General features: G+C 37.4%; 1 protein-coding gene across 1 annotated transcript; it reads right to left on the reverse strand.

Moving 5' to 3' along the window:
* Window positions 1-15,039: 15,039 nt before the first annotated feature.
* LOC121253352 lies at window positions 15,040-17,228 on the reverse strand. The gene is made up of 4 exons (XM_041153377.1): window positions 16,277-17,228; window positions 15,788-15,885; window positions 15,534-15,639; window positions 15,040-15,431 (listed from the first exon to the last, which is right to left on the reverse strand). Exons 1-4 carry the CDS (start codon window positions 17,226-17,228, stop codon window positions 15,040-15,042), a joined length of 1,548 nt encoding a protein of 515 aa, XP_041009311.1.
* Between the last annotated feature and the right edge of the window lie 547 nt (window positions 17,229-17,775).

Genomic DNA, 17,775 nt, shown 5'->3' on the forward strand with positions numbered 1-17,775 from the left:
ATGCCGCAAACCTCTATAGATCTAAAATCTAAAATCTTATATTATGGACCCTGAGTGGTGGCGCATGTACGTGGCCCACGCGCCGCTCCATTCAGCGAAACTCAGAGCCCATCTGAAGGATCGACACTTTGAGAAGCCTGTTGTGGGGCTCGTGATGGTCACTAGAGCCGAAGAGCAATAGATCGACCTTCCTCCATACCTGTGACTGAAAAAACACCCAAAAATGAAAAAAGTGTAGAAAAAAAATAGAGATGAAAGGAAGGAGAGATGAGGGAGGGAGGAAGGAGGGAGGAGCCGAAACTCCTCCCCTGCACCGAAGGAGAGATGAGGGGGTTTCTAAAGAGAAAGAGAAGTTTGTCTCAAAAACTAGGGCCGGCTTCTTCAGTGTTGTTATATTCAGTCTCATTAATATAGCCTAATATTCATTCTCATTAATATTATGTCTATTGTTACTTTGCATGTGCACAATTCAACACATAAGAATTAAAAATTAAAGTTTGATGACATAAAAATAATTGAAAATTTTTAATATGGTCAAAACTTTTTTAATATGGTGAAAGTTTTTTAATTGAAAAAAAAATTATTAGATATTAAGGTGAAATTGTGTTGTAACAAGTGTTAAAGTGTGTAAAGTGAAAATGGGGTCAAAACGGCTTGAGCAGAACACAAACAGAGGTTCGCTCGACATGGCTCGACATTTCGCTCGAGCGAAATTCAAGTCAGGGACTTCACTCGACACGGCTCGAAAGTTCGCTCGAGCTACATTCAAGTTAGAGACTTCGCTCCACATGGCTCGACAGTTCGCTCAAGCTACAATCAAGTCAGAGAGTTCGCTCAACATGGCTCGAAAATTCGCTCGAGCTACATTCAAGTCAGAGACTTCGCTCGAGCTAAATTCTAGTCAGAGAGTTCGCTTGATTCGGCTCGACAAGTTGCTCGAGCGAGTTCCAAGTCAGAAAGTTCACTCGATGTCACTCGATACCTCGCTCGAGCTAGTGTTCTGAAAACCTAATTTTTCCTTAGGTTTTTAAGCGACTCTTTCTTGAGTTACTATAAAAGGGAACTTTTCATTCTTCCCTTCGGGTGGAAAATCAGAGCAAAAATAGAACCCATTTCCAAGAGCATTTGAGAGAAACTTCTCCCCACATTCAAAGTTGAATATCTATTGGAAATGATACCTCCACTATATCACACTCAAGATAAAATACTGTTGAGTCCATTGGAGTGGACGGAAGGTTTCCGGAGCTGCTGTTGCTGCAGAGATCGAGAGGTTCTCCTGGGATGCTATAAAAAGGTCGGAGTTCCGACACTTATACATGCGTGTAGAGATTGAGTGGGGCACTCGTGGTGTTGCAAGCCAAGTTTAGGAACTACAAAGGTTTTGTGAGTGTCAAAATTATCTTGTAACAATTAAAGTTTCTATAGTGGGTTTGAGATGGTGTCTTACACCCGGAGTGGTTTTAGATTTTGATTCGGTTCTTTAAATGAGTTTCCACTTTGTGACCAAATCTCTGTATTGATTATTTGTGTGATTTGTTTTATTGTTTAATTGCTTGAATATTGAACTGTGTTTTATTATACCAGAAAAATCGAACTACACCGATTCACCCCCTCTAGGTGTTGTGTTGAGTAGAACAATTACTTTTTCAATTGGTATCAGAGCAGGTTCACTCCGCTAGGATTTAGTTCCTAAGTGTGATCCTGCTATAGTGGTTAAAATGGATAGGTCTCAATCACTCACATCACCACCATATTTTTATGGTAGCGATTATGCCTATTGAAAAGTTCGAATAATGAAAACTTTCCTGAAATCCATAAATGAACCATTGTGGGTTTCTATGGTAAGAGGATGGAAACAACCTGTTACAGTTTGAAGAACTCTAAGCTTCAAATGTTGACTTCCAACTTTGAAGAACTCAGAATGATGGATTATGCAAAAATGAATGACATTGTCAACTCTTGTTTTAATTTAGGGAACAAACTACCTGTGTGAAATGTGTAAAATTGAGGAAACTCTTTTACGTTTGATGTGATTTCTAGACTAGGTAATAGACTTCATTGATGCATGGATCACATAATGAAATATTAAACCTAATTATTTCAAAAGTTTGGGATTTCGCTCGAGCTAAACTTAAGTTCAGCTCGAGCAGAAACGTTTTAAAAAGATCAAAAACCCTGCGTCATTTTCTTTTCCCCTCAAACCCGTTTTCTCTTCCTGCGCTGTTTTCTCTCCCCTTCTCCGTGCGATTTTCTCTCTTCTTCCTTCTTCTTCGTGTGGTCTCCAATTAATCTCGACCATTTGAACTTCACTCACTCAGGGTAAGCCCCTTGTTCTACCATTTCCATTTTATTCTCATTTTGATTTTCATACCATTTCATGGGGGCTACGATTTCTACATGGGAGAATAGTTTTTAGGTTTTTGAAATGGGGATTTTCTGTTGGGCATTTTGTTGGTTTGTGAATTGGGAGTAGAGAATGTTTCTCTCACCATTGTATTTAGGAATTTTGGGAGTTATGCATGGGTCCTGCTATTAGTGTAACAAAACAAGCACATCAAGTGCTTGATAAAATGCCTAAGTGGGTCATCTTATTGCATTTACATTGAATTGCATTTCTCCATAGCTTAAACATGCATACATGTTCATTGTGCAACAATGGGGATTGCTTGGTTGGTATGGTTGTAAATGCCTATTGGTAATAGTTGTAGTGTGTGGGAAGAACACCACTCACAATTGAGTGATGTTTTGCGTAGCATGCACTCCACATGAGTCCTTAAACCCAAATGGCACACTTTGTTGCTTACTAGAGTTATAGCACTCGCATTGGGCATGTTGCTCCTAGTGTATTGCATTGAGCACATTAGTCATACATTTTCATGCCCAAATAATTTTGAAGTTGTGCATGCACTATAATCACACATGGCAGCACAGTGCGCGATGAAAAGTCTGAATTATCCATTTAGTTGCATTTACATGGTTTTTTCCTCATGCATTGGACAATTTAGTTGCATTTACATGGTTTTTACATGGCATGCACGTGCATTGGATATTTTAGATCCTAATGGTCATTGTTCTATCTACAGACTAAAATCATGTCTCGTCGTGTGCGTCCTCGTAAGGATACCCCACCCCAGCCCAAGATCCCCTGCCCCAGCCCGAGCACACTTCCACAATACTACTGCTCGGGATCTTTATGATGAGAATCTCAGTAAATGCAACCTTATTGTTGAGCGTGAGGTCTCCTTAGGTGAGCTAAATGAGACCATTGTGCCCCGCATTTTTGAATCTCGCTAGTGGCTTGGCTTGACCATTGGTCTTCCCACTCCTTATTTGGATTTGGTGAGGGAGTTTTACTCAAATATCCATGACATTTCAGATGATGGCTCATTTGAGGTAAGTCTCCAGACCATCCATTTTCGGGTAACCCCTGCAATGGTGGCGGACTTGTTAAATGCCCCTCAGGTATCCGACCCGGTCTATCTGTATCTTACCACTCCTGCTCCTCGCATGCCAATCATCGCTGAATGCTTGACTTGGAGGCCAAGTAACTGGAATGGTAGGATACCCTTGTATACGGTTATGTTTCCACTTAACCACCTTCTTCTTAGTCGGATTGTCCTGACTAATCTCTACCCGACGACACATCATTCTGATCTCGGGTATGATCGGACACTTCTTCTTTATGCCCTGATCAATGACGTCTCCATTGATTTGGAGAGTCATCTTTGCCGGGTCATAGTTGAGACATTCCGGTCCAACAAAGTCCGAATTGGCCTACCATTTCCTTGTCTCATCACTCGGATTGCCTTGGCTCACTCTGTTTCACTTCTTCCTCATGAGCCTAGGATTTCACTCAAGCTCCTATTGGTCGTAAGACCATTTAGCTCAGCCGTGCTCACCTTACCCCTCAACCTTTAGATATTGAGCATCCTCCGACACCGGCACCAGCATTTCAGCCGTCGAGCTCTCGGCCTTCGAGCTCCGCACCATCCACCTCGGCATCTCCAGGCGCAACCCCATCAACCGAGCCCACTCTACAGATGGTGTTGGACTATTTGGTCCACCTTGATGCTCATCTTGATGGCTTCCAACAAACTGTCATAAAACGCTTCAATGACATTGAGGAGCTCCTCCGTAACGAGGATGATAGCAGCCAGTTAGATGGTGGTGATTGAGCCCCTTGCATTTAGTGACAAAAATGGGGAGTGTTTTGTAGGGGAGGGAGCACAGTGGAGCACATATGTAGGGGGAGTGATGATATGCTTTAGGACGAGCACTAGTGAAAGAAAATTTGCTTTGTGAAACCCATGTAATTTTTTTTACCTACTAATTGTATTGCATGCTACTCATTGAAACTAATGTCATATTTTCTTAATGAAGAATTTTTTATGAAAATTGTGCTTGCCATGTGTATACTTGAATTTTTGCTTTTAACTATATTGATTACATATGTATTTGGTAATCCTGAGTCGAGTGTGTCAGGATTAGGTCCAAATGTATAGGTTAGAGGTTTTGTCACAGAAATGCCAAAGGGGGAGATTGTTAATGTTAAAATAAGTTTGTTGGCATATTCTTGTGAAAACCTTTATAAAATTGTGTTGTAACAAGTGTTAAAGTGTGTAAAGTGAAAATGGGGTCAAAACGGCTTGAGCATAACACAAACAGAGGTTCGCTCGACATGGCTCGACATTTCGCTCGAGTGAAATTCAAGTCAGAGACTTCGTTCGACATGGCTCGACAGTTCACTCGAGCTACAATCAAGTCCGAGACTTCGCTCAACATGGCTCGACAGTTCGCTCGAGCTACAATCAAGTCAGAGACTTCGCTCAACATGGCTCGACAGTTCGCTCGAGCTACATTCAAGTCAGAGAGTTCGCTCAACATGGCACTCGAGCGAATTTCAAGTCAGAAAGTTTGCTCGACTTCGCTCAAGCCAGTGTTCTGAAAACCTAATTTTTCCCTATGTTTAAGTGCCTCTTTCTTGATTGTAACAATTAAAGTTTATATTGTGGATTTGAGGTGGTGTCTTACAACCGGAGTGGTTTTAGATTTTGGTTCGGTTATTCAAATGAGTTTCCACTTCGTGAGCACATCATTCTGTGTTGAATATTTGTGTGATTTGTTTCATTGTTTAATTGCTTGTTTGTCAATATTTTTTATTAGACTAGGAAAATTGAACAACACCTATTCATCCCCCTCTAGGTGTTGTGTTGGGTAGAACCTCTGTTTTTTCAGATCCATTTAAATATTTGAAAACCGTTTATGATTTCTAAAGAAGTAGTACCTATATTCAACCACTGACATAACACCATGGGAATGGCTTTTGTGTGAAAATGCTATAATGTTCCATATTAACCGCAACAATTTCCAGTAATTCACACAATAGATATGGTGCAGCAATGTAAATACAATCCTCTAAAATACCACTAGTAGAACATATAAATTACAATATTCCATCTCTCAGTAGTAAAACCTTCAATACAAAATATAGATCTTTGAAATACAAGCAATACATCATACCAAGTATAAAATGCTGCCGGTATAAACCCTTCAAACCAAAATTTGGAAATGTTATAGTTAAAATACATAGCTTGGACTGTATGATAGCATCACACAAGGTCAGCATTCAATAGATCAAAAACTTCCATGGAATTGATTACATTCCCTCACAACCTACCACTCCATGACTCAGTTTACCTCAAAGTGTCTTAGGCTGGCCATTTGTAATCAACAAAAGAAAATGGCAAACGTCTACCAGTATAATGCAGAATCCACCATTGTTGTAGGGCACAATAGTATGAGACATCCTGTAAAGAAATTTAATTGATTAGTCTCATTTCTTCTTTTCATCTTCAAAAGCAGGATAATTGGATAAACCACTCCCTTTAATTTCTTTGTTAAGTTTCCTAACATGATAAAAGGGTGTATCATGCTACATGAAAATTTCATAGATTAGAAATAAATTACTCAAGAATCTGCTCACAAAAGAAATTCATTTGATAATATAACTGGCAAGCTAGGTGAACAATAGGAAATGGAACTAAAGATATTGTGCAGTGGGAACATCATTCATTATACTGAATATGGAAGTAAAGGTATTGGATTTTTTGGAAAGAAAAGGAAAACATACTCGAGGTTTCAGTCAAATGTCACCTTTGAAAATATCTCATAACCACAATGTTATAAATTCAAACGTCTAATAAGAGGCACGTGCTCAAGTATGCATAATATAGGCTAAAATACTTGGGATATTTCAAGAGTGTGGTGTACAACCTGGATGCATAATCAACCTGAAGCTATATTATAAATAAAAAGTGTATCAATACATTAAACATCCTCGGCCTCTACCTCAGTGTCTCCAAGTGAGTCTTCATCATTAGTGGAAGCAATGTACATGGTATCAGAGCTGTCATCTGTAGAATCCTCCAAGATGTCGTTGATAAATTCCCGGTCGTCAAGAATGTCATTATTTCCTACGGTTAATTCAGCAGCAGGAACAGTTTGTCAGAGAACATCTGGCTTTAGCAATGAGGACTGAAGGCCATTTTCATCAAACTCGACATCTCTATAAATGTCAGAAGACTGTTCTTCCTGATATACATCACCCTTGCTAGAATCATTTCCGTCATCATCTATCTCCAACTGGGGAATGTCATAGACATTCCTATATGTGATCTTCTGTACAATGTGCAAAACCCACGTAAGTTTTTGTCTTTGAGGTAAAAAACTTGTGATGCTTGGCAAGCCAGTACAAAGGGATCGTCCTTATACCAAGTTCAGGACATATTGACACTTGTAACATGCTCACTAACATGTATCCCTCGAATGGTATCACTAACATCAAACCAATCGCAACTAAACAACTAGACACGTCGCCATCCCATGTACCGCAATGGCACCATAGAAATCTACCATAGTTGATTGGTGTTCATTTGTAACTAGCACACCACTATTTTGTGTTCTACGGTTTATTTCACGATGCTTTGTATGAAACTTTATACCGTTCATTATACAACCAGCATATGATGCCACCCAAGGGTCAGGACCAGAAGCTATTGCATAAAGATCATCAGATACTTGGTTAGGGTCCCTAGCACGAAGTGCTTGAATCTAAAATATTAACCAAAAGATGAGATGAAAATATGCCAATAAGTATGAGACAGATATTAAAAATTAATTTTGGGTAGATATAATATCATCTTATACGTTTTTTGAACCACGAAGGAAATTCGGTTTCATGCCTCCTTTCTATGTTAGTTACGCTCTGGTCCTTCAGAATGTTGTAGTGCTCCCTACAGGAAAAATAATAATAAAATGATTTTGTTAAAAGCCATTTAAGCACAATCTTCCATAAGACATAACAAATTAATGAGTATGGCTGAAGGTTCTTACTCCAAGTATTGCTCAATTTCTGTGCAATTATTGAGGACGTACCATTTGGCAGTCTTAAATAATTTTTTCTCTAGTTGTGTAGGAATTGAAGTCCCCAATGGGCGTACTTTCTGTGAAAAAAATGAGAAGGAAGCTACTTTGACTGTTTGAACACCAATATCAATGTTTATTGTCAAAAATGTTCTTTTTAATGTGTATCACGTCGAGATTATGCCTAAGTTTTAGAGATGCCCAATATGGCAGTTTAAAGAAGATACTATGTTTTGTCCAATTTAACTCCTCAAGGGTGCATTTTCTCCTTTTAGAACTTTTGCCAAAATGCACTTGAGCCATGTTATTTAACTGATGCATTATATCTTCTCCAAACAACTATCTAGGTGGCATCCAGTGATCTTTGCCATTAAAAATTGTCTTCTTTGTTCTCCATCTGTGACCTGAAGGTAGGAAGCAACGATGACCCATGTAACAATACTTCCGACCATGTCTCAACCACATGGTATTTGTATCTAGGTTGCAACAAGGACATGCCAACTTTCCCTTAGTGCTACACCTAGAAAGATTACCATATGCGGGAAAATCATTAATGGTCCACAGTAAAGCTGCATACAATCGAAATCATTGGCCAACTATCGCATCATATGTATCTACTCCATTTTTTCACAAATCATTTAGTTCGTCAACTAAAGGGCGTAAGTAAACATAAATTTCATTCCCAGGTGCTTTAGGCCCAGGAATTAATGTAGACAACATGAAGAATGGGTCTTTCATACATAACCATGGAGGCAAGTTATATGGAACCAGAATCACTAGCCATGTGCTGTATGATTTACTCATATTATTGAATGGGTTGAATCCATCACTAGCAAGACTGAGTCGAACATTATGGGCATCTTCAGCAAACCAATGATGCTCTCTATCAAATGTGGTCCACACCTCGGAGTTTGTGGGATGCCTCAAAGTGTTTTCATCCCCCACCATTTGTGATTGATGCCATCTCATGGATACTGTAGTTTTCTTGGACATAAATAATCTTTGCAACCTTGGCTTAAGTGGGAAATAACACATAAACTTTTGGGGTACTGGTCATTGCTTAGGGGTGGTAGACAACCACCTAGATGCCTTGCACTTAAGGCACTCTTGCTTGTTGGAATTTTCCTTCAAATATAATATGCAATCATTTGGACATGCATGTATTTTTATGTATCTAAATCCGAGGCCTCCCTTCAATGACTATGCCTTATCGAAAGAGTCTGGCAAGAGTGATGGGGGGAAAAGCAGTTTTCAATAGTTTAAGTAACTTGTCGAAGGACTTTATACTCCACCCACCAATTTTTTTGATGTGGAGCAACTTCACAATGAATGATAGTTTAGAAAATGTTGTGCAGCCATCGTAAAGTGGACGACGAGCATCTTCCAACAGTTTCTCAAAACTGGTTGGTTAGGGTTCAATGGAGGAGGGACCCACTATATGTGCAGCCATGTCTTCATCAACACCTACAGTGGTAGCAGCATGAATGTCACCTAACATATCGTCTATGTCTTCGATGTAAGAATCGTCAACATTATCATTATCATTATCATCATCACTATTAATGTTCAGGGGTTCTGGCTCCCCATGAAATATCCAATGTGTGTAAATTTGATCTATCCCAGTAATAAATAGATGTCGTTCAACCTCACTTATAGGTACGAACACCATATTACGACATCTACGACATGGACACTTGACACGATTGTTTCCATGAGCATGAGCTCAAGCCATTCTCAGAAACTGTCTAACCCCTTTGGCATATTCCCTTGACCTATACCTATCGGTGACATTCATCCAACTTTTGTCCATCTGTAAAAAATTAGACGTGATCAGAAATTGGAATGTCATCTAGTATTAACTTCTAAACAAAATCCATCACACTAATTTCGACTCTGTACCATATTTCTTGATCATTAAGGAGGCTTGGACAGTTGAAAAGGCTTAGATTGTAACGTTCAAGATTTAGTCAAGAAGATACACGGACAAAATTCCTCAATTCGCACACATCGACTCTGGAATAGATCAAATACTCGCAGATTATTCTGACACAAATATAAACTTGGATGCTAGGAAATCAGTTTCAAACCTAGAAAATAATGGTAGTCAACTGTAAAATAAAAATTATGATTTAATCAGAGAGTGTAGATAAAACAAGGGAAATCAGTTCTAGTAACCAAAAGTATTAAGGCTCACAATTTCTCTAAGAAGCATTTCGGCAAATAGATACCATACAGATATGTGAGTGAAATAAATATATCTCTAAGAAGCATTTCAGCAAACACCTTTTGAGCACTTGTACGTATTTCCTTTCTTCACTAAAACGATAAAAGAACTGAAATCGATTGCATGGGCCTACCTGTAATCAACGCTTCAATATGTTTGTGATCAATAATCTTCTGAACCATTGTCTGTGATCCTTCTTCTCAAAATAAAAACCAAAGATGGAATGACTTGGGGAAAATATTGGAATGATGCATGTGAAGATCTTCCACAAAATTTATTGAAATGACTTCACTAAAAATTTAGTATGATAGACGCTTGTTTGGTTCATCAGATTTGTGGCAAAGAAAAAATTTGGAAAAAAATTTGGGGGATTTGCTGCCAACGAGGGTATATAAACTATAAAAGAGGAGCTTTTCTGGACAACGAGGGGATAAAATCACGCTGCAAACTTTTTGCGTCCAGTTGATTTATGCAAAAGGACCAAATTTGGACGAAAAAAAAGTGAAACGGTTCGTTTTCCTGGATCTAACTTTTGCGATGGAAATTTGTGATAACTTTAACTTGGACGCAAAAATATTATGTATTAGAGTCACTTGCTTATGGACGAAAATAAAATGGTCACAAAAAACTATAATCATATTGCATCGAACTAAATAGTCGCAAAAAATAAAACATATCGTCGCAAAATATTCACAACAGTTTATTGTTCCCAAAATCACTTTTAGTGTCGGAAACTATTGACCAAACAAAATTAGACACAAAAAAAAGTTTTAGCGTCGATTTATATAGGGACGGAAATTAATTGGTCGCAAAAAACCAATATTCTTGTAGTGAATGACTGTATTATTTTGAGTAATATTTAAATTCATCATAAATAAGTGTTACAAGATAATACGTACGGATATTGACATCTACATCTTGATATGTAGGAGTACAACAAGAGATATTCTCGTCCAAAAGTTGAAAATACGGTTGTACCTACCAAGAATAGAGAAGAAACCCACAATTAATATCGTTAAAGAATCATAGAAATATAAATAATACTTGCAAACAATATCACAATTGATTGAGTAGTAGAGGCTATAGGAAAGTCACGCTCGGCCAAGCTAGGTGAGCCAAACTTTGCCACAGCTGTTCTATCTAGGCGTGGCCTATTCTTTTGTTCAAAATTTCAAGACTATAGTTAATGTCAATAGGTTATAAAACTAATTTTAAAATACATAATACTTAAACTACCTGACTTACTTGAGTCTGTTGAGTCTTCCTTGCTTTAAACCTATTCACTGCCTTCTCAGCCATGGACTGTTTCCTCTTAGAGACTGGCCTACCTTTACAATGTGCTGCTGCAAGACTTTAATTTTTTAGACCATTTTGTCACCCCTAACGACTCAGTTGAACGATTATCACACATTGGTTGGATGCCAACCCACTCCAGCTTTAACTTACTTAATTGAGTCATTAATTTGGCACAACCTTCATCTGAGGTGCTAGCAATTGAAGAAATCTCGTGAAATGCTTTGTTCAATTTATTAATTCGGTCTGCATTTAGAACTACAACTCAAATCATCGCGGCTACTTTAGACAAGCGTGTAATCTCGTTTCAGGTCCTTCCTCCACCTTTCAAGGAAGTATTTTTCAGGCAACTATTCCTTGTCATGGAGTGTTAACACACAAATGACATGTTTACACAAAATGCCCTTAAAAGCAAATAATTGACATATGCAGCTCGCTTTGCACTCTTCCTCGTTAAACTCAACAAGATATTTTGTACTTTTTCTAAACCCATCCATAACTTGGACCTGATCGGCCACATGATATGTAAAAATCCCTCATTCACTCCGAACCATTGATGCGCAACAATAAATGAACCTTCTTAACTTTTCTTGAACTTCTTTAAATTTTGCATTTGTATAAGCTATTTGAAACTGCCGCTCAATGCCATAAAAAGTTATGTACGGAATTTGTGTGAAAGGAACTGAAGTTACCTACAAGCTCATTCTCAATCTTGCGCTTAAGTGGATTATCTACTAATCTACAAACTGCTTTAGTGTTGTCTTTGAATTTACATAATCATCAACGAACATTCAAACCCTCGCTTCTCTTAGTAGTTGACATTCCTACCCAAAATTTGTTCCTTATGTACACTAGCACCCACAAATGAGGCTCATAATATAGCCATTCAAGCCATGAATTATTATATAGATCAAAACTATCAAGAAATTACACTCAACAACACTCGAATTCATCATGAGTCAATGTGTCATAAACACACCTGTGTGCACAATCCAAAGAAAAAAAAAATTATTTCTCATAATAATTGAAGGAGATAACACAACATTCAAGAAATAATCGTGAAAAACAAATACATGTGTAGCTGACTTTTGATGCCATCGTATTGACTGCGTGACCCAAATCTCTTAAGAACTTTTGTCATTATATGCCCCAAGCAAAACCAGTGTCAAGATTTTGGAAACATCTTAGCAATTGCATTTTGCATAGCTTTATCTTGGTATGTTATGATAGCTTTTGGTGTGCAGCCATTCATGTACTTAAGCCACGACTCAAATAACCATACAAATGTGTCTGTGTCCTCCCCGAAGATCAAGCCACATCCAAAAAGAATCGATTGATCATGATGATTAATGCCTACAAAAGAAGCAAATGGAATTTTGTATGCATTGGTCAAGTATGTTGTGTCAAAAGTTATAACTTCATCGAGCGACTCGTATGTAGCTCTACTACCGGCATCCGCCCAAAACACATTTCGCAATCTAATCAACGTACAAACTATTATTTTGCGCATGCATACGAGTGAAGTAGTTTTGTAGTGCTTTGGCCCCTCCTAACCCAAGCCTAAGTAATTACATGCATCTCTTTCTCCAAGCGTCAAGTTCTCATACCCTCCAACCTCAACGATGCAAGAATTGTAGTTCTTGCTCAATTGACTGCTATCCATATCATTGTATTCTAGTCTTCTCTTCATCGGCGCATCAAACCTCTTATGATATCTAATATATCTTGTTTTTCCAGGACTAAGCACATGAATGTGTTCAAGGACAACATGGGTCAAGCAAAATTCACCTTCAGAACCCAATATCACATTGATCTTTGTCTTGCATCCGTTGTATTCCATCTGTCTCGGTTTAAGAATATTCGACGATGTGCTCGCAGACATGCCTTGGTGGACACAAGCAAGGGTGAAATATTTATTTTTCCATCCTCTTCGACTTTGGAACTTCACTTTGTCACTCTCAAACCAACTTGTTTTGCATACTTCATATAGTATGGCCTTACTTCCTCAACTGAGGAAAATGACATTCCCTTTTTTGGCTCCTTAACAATATCCTTACCACTGATATTTGGTTCCATCTACATAGCCATTAAGACATCTAATTCATTTTCTTATATATCATCATTAAACTTCATAGCAGCCAAATTTTCAGTTATAAATTTACCATTTGCATTTTTTTTACATGTCAAAAAGAATACAATCTCTTATATTATAAGTTTAATTCATTCTTAGAATTAGATTGACAATATTAAAGGAATAAAAGATTTGTCTAATAATTAGATTCACAATCAGAAAGGACAAATTTAGACCACCTCAAACCAAACCAACAAACAATTAAAATGTGCAAATATTTATAAAATAAATTCCTTGTGTAGCAGCATCTCGAGATTTGCATAATATCAAATAGTTGAAACTTTAAGATTATTATTTGGTAAAAGATTATCTTTATCTTGAAAACTTGTTTTTTTTTTATAAGTATCTTTATCTTGAAATTTGGGCACTGTCCAAATTTCTGAAATTTATCTTCGAACAGAAAGTAGACATCATATCATAAGGCAGGAATTTCAGAAGAGATAAAGGGAGAGAGTTGCGTTAGCTTTAGTTGAGAAAATAAAAAATTAGTCCACGTAGGACAATTAGTAAATCGGAAGTAGATAAACCGCAAGGGTATCATTACGCTATATATAAAAAAAAAAGAGAGAGAGAGAGAGAAAAAAGAGGAAAGGATACCTTTGTTGAGTGTTTGATATTATAAAGAAAAGATAATGCCATTAATAAAGAGACTTTTTTTTATTTATTATTTCTTGAAAAATAGATCTAAGGACAAATGGCAAGGGAGGGGTTCTCAACAAACATCCAAATCATGGTTTAAAAAATCAAATCGAGTAAGGACTTATTCAATGGATCGATCGATTTATAAGAATTTTGAACCAGTTATTTAAATACAAATAAAAAGTATTAAAAGAACATATATAATTCAATTCAAGCATTATAAAAGAGTATTAAATATAAATTCATTGACTAATCTCAATAAAAATATTATACAAATCTAAATAGTTTCAATAAACATGTAATTTATGTATTTAACCTCATTGTTGACAATTTTCTTTTGGTCTCATATATGAAGAATATAAAGAACATTAAGTTAAAGTGCATGGAAAATATAATACTTCATGCACAACAAAAAGTATTTACTACAAAAGAGTCATTCACTCCTAATTTTTTATTCAACTAAAGAAAATAAAGAACTACGTATTTTATCTTTCAATTTTTCTACGATTTGTATTGAATACAATGATGAAAAAGTTAATATATATTTAGTTCTATCATGTTTTTGTACAATATGTTTTTTTTAAAAAAAAACTTAGTTGTTAGACAACTTGAAAGCTCAATAAAATTTTGAATCTATTCAAGTCGATTTAAATTCGATTAAAATGGGTCTAAATCGGCCTAAATCTATAGATTGAAGTGGTTTAGTGAATGATTAAAAAAATTCACCAAAATAGATTTGATTTCTTATTGATTAAAATACAGCTAATACAAAGTTAGGAAATAGGATTACATAAATCGATAAATGGTTCAATGATTTTTTTGGTCTGAGGCTAAGAAGAGATAATCGCTAAAACAATTTTGGGGGTAATCATAATTAGGGTTGTGGTAACACTAGTACGGTGCGGTGTGTAGAAAGATTGAACTACAATATATAGTTGTTGTTGAACTCCAACCACGCGTTATAGAAAACTAAACACGTCAGAGCGTAGCAGCCACACATGTTGGTTGGTGTTGGTGGCTTGTAATCTGAAATAGTAAGCTAACTTAGTTATAAACTTATAATGTGGTGTCAATATATTCCAGTTATTATTAATTAGTTTAAATATATACCTCTTCATACAAATTTTCATTCAAGAAAACATTTTTAACATCCATCTGAAAGAGATTTCACGGACGAGAGGCCAGAAGAGTGCAAATAAAGGAGAGACAAGCAACTTGGGAAAAAGTCCCCTCATAGTCAATGTCATTTTCTTGTGTAATAAATTTTGGCAACAAGTCGAGATTTATACCTCTGAATAGAACTATCTGAGCGAGTCTTGATCTTATAGATCTACTTACAACTAGTCATAGACTTTTCAGGAGACAAATCAACTAGATCCCATGTATAGTTATTAGATAATGCATCAAATTCCTCAGTCATTGCATCTTGCCATAAGGAATTAGTAGAGGCCTCATGATAGGAGTGAAGCTCATGTAAAGTAATAAGGGCAATGTAATAATAGAAATCATGGAGATGAGTAGGAAGAGATCTTACCCGAGAAGAACAGTGAAGGGAAATGTCGGTTGTGTGATCCGCAGGTAGGGCAAGAATAGGGATTGCAGTCGAAGAGAGAGGTAGCTCAAGAGATGAAGATCCTGGTCTACGAGTGTCCAAAAAGTGAGTAGGTAGAATGCATGGAACATCTAATATGGACACAGGCGAAGAATGATTGGAGGGCTCATCTGGAAAAAGTTGTAAGGTAAATGATTGAGAAATAAAGGGACTAAAGGTGGATACCTTAGTAAACAAGCAATGTTCCCATAACACAACAAGATGAAAAATACGGAAGCGATGAGTAGGATTATAACACCGATAGCCCTTCTGAGTCTCGTCGTATCCAAGAAAGCAACAAAGGCGAGAACGTGGCTCCAACTTTGTATGTTCACGAGACTGAAGAATGACAAAGCAAGCAGAACCAAAGGATCAAAGATGTTGAGACTCAGGGGAAGATCCAAATAGACACTATATAGAGATTGATTTGAGATGACCAGACTTGCAAAGTAGTTAATGGTATGAATTGTAGTAAGGGTAGCTTTACCCCAGAATGTGAGAGGCAATTTAGCATAGAGGAGAAGTGTCCGAACTGTGTCAAGGATATGTCGAAGTTTTCGTTTGACTCATCCATTCTGCTGGTGCCTAGACAAGAGGTTTGATGGATAGTGTCATATGATTGCAATATACTTTGAAAAACAGATTGTTTGTATTCAAGTGTATTGTCAGATCAAGAAATTTTGATACGTTTAGAAAATTGAGTTTCAATCATTTTTGCAAATTTGTAGTAAATATGAAATAGTTTAGAACGAGAGTGCATAAGATAAATCTAACTGTAACGAGTGAAATTATCATTGAATATAACAAAGTTACGAAATCCATTGATACGAGTTATGGGGCAGGTCCCCAAATATCAGTGTAACAAATCAAAAATACTAGTAGACAATAACTCAATACTATGAAAAGACAAAGCAAGTTATTTTCCTAATTGACAAGAAATACAATCAAAAGTATCTTGGGACACAAAATCTAAAACCTTGAGAAACTAACTGTTGTATCCGATAAGAGGATGTATTACCAAGTTGAAAGTGCCAAAGGGCGAAGGAAGGAGAAACATATGTGACAGCAGAAACACCAACGGGTGGACTTGGAGGAACTGATGGAAGATGCAAAGTGCTCATTGGAAACATACGCTCCATTCTAGGGCCTATCCCAAGTGCCTCTCTCGTCTGTGGATCCTGCGGAGTACAACCAGAGTAGTAAAAAATAACATGGTAGCCAAGTTGAGCCAATGACCCCACAAACACCAAGTTATAAGAGAGTTTAGGAACATGAAGCACCTTAAAAATTGAAATATTGGATGTAGAGATAGAGCCTATACTAAGAGCAAGCATAATGGATCCATTGGCAGTGTGTATAGCAAGTGGTGGATATGCAAAATACATTTTAGTGAACAAGAATGAGGAGGGTGTCATATGATTATTATAGGCAGAATCCATAACCCAAGAGAGAACATAAAGAGCAGATGAGGACGATGCATTATCAGGTCGACTTACGACCCGATTTAGGAGATTCTCCAAGTGAGTTGTGGAGAGAGTGGTGGTGGATCCAGAAGACCGAGTTGCATCTCTGATGGTTTCAGAGACCTGAGGAGTGTCTGAACTAGAAGCAATAGTAGTTGGAGGTCCTTTCTTGTTACAACAGTAACAGGTCTGGATGACATGGCCATGACGTTTACAATAATGACAAAATAGCCTATTGGAGCGATGGTTGCTAGGACAATGCTTTCTAGAACCAGACTGTTGACGTTGGTCAGAGGAGGAAACTGATAGAGTGGTAGCCAAGACATTGAGCTTGTTTTGAGTCTGTAATGTTTGCAGATGAGTTTTCTCATGGATCAACTCATTGACAGCAATATCTAGGGAAAAAGTCGGAGTGTGATTAAGCAGTTGATGACGAATCGACTCAAAGTCATTCTGTAGGGCCATGAGAAACTAATAAAGACGATGCTGATCACGACGAATGACATACATGTCAGCATCAGTGGCATCCTTTCAAAGTGGGTCAGAAAGATCAATCTGATTCCAAATGTGATGAAGGTGATCAGAGAATTCATTGATGGATTGGCCAGGCAACTGTTTGAGCAGATACAACTTGACCATAAGCTGGTACTCTCTAAACCCACGAGGGGTAGCATCATGCCTGGCTAACATAGTCCAAGCAGATAGAGCATCATCAAAGCTACCAAGTAGGATGGAGATAGTCGGAATGAAGGTGTTGAGCATCTAAGTAAGGATCTGGTGATTATGCCTATCCTATTTGAGAAGGTGCTACTGAAATTATCCCTGGATGAAAAAAGGTCAATGTTGTGGTCAAAGTCAATGATCAATAATGTTGACATGGAAGGCTACTGATGTAATAGGATGACGTGGTTGTTGACAAGACTATGACTGACGTGGCAGTCTCGGGTGAGGAGGCAAGTGATTCCTAGGTGAGGAAGTTAGGGTATATTAAAAAGAAGAGGTTTGTCAAACC

This window comes from Juglans microcarpa x Juglans regia, chromosome 2S, assembly GCF_004785595.1.
Source record: "Juglans microcarpa x Juglans regia isolate MS1-56 chromosome 2S, Jm3101_v1.0, whole genome shotgun sequence".
Classification (NCBI taxonomy): domain Eukaryota; kingdom Viridiplantae; phylum Streptophyta; class Magnoliopsida; order Fagales; family Juglandaceae; genus Juglans; species Juglans microcarpa x Juglans regia.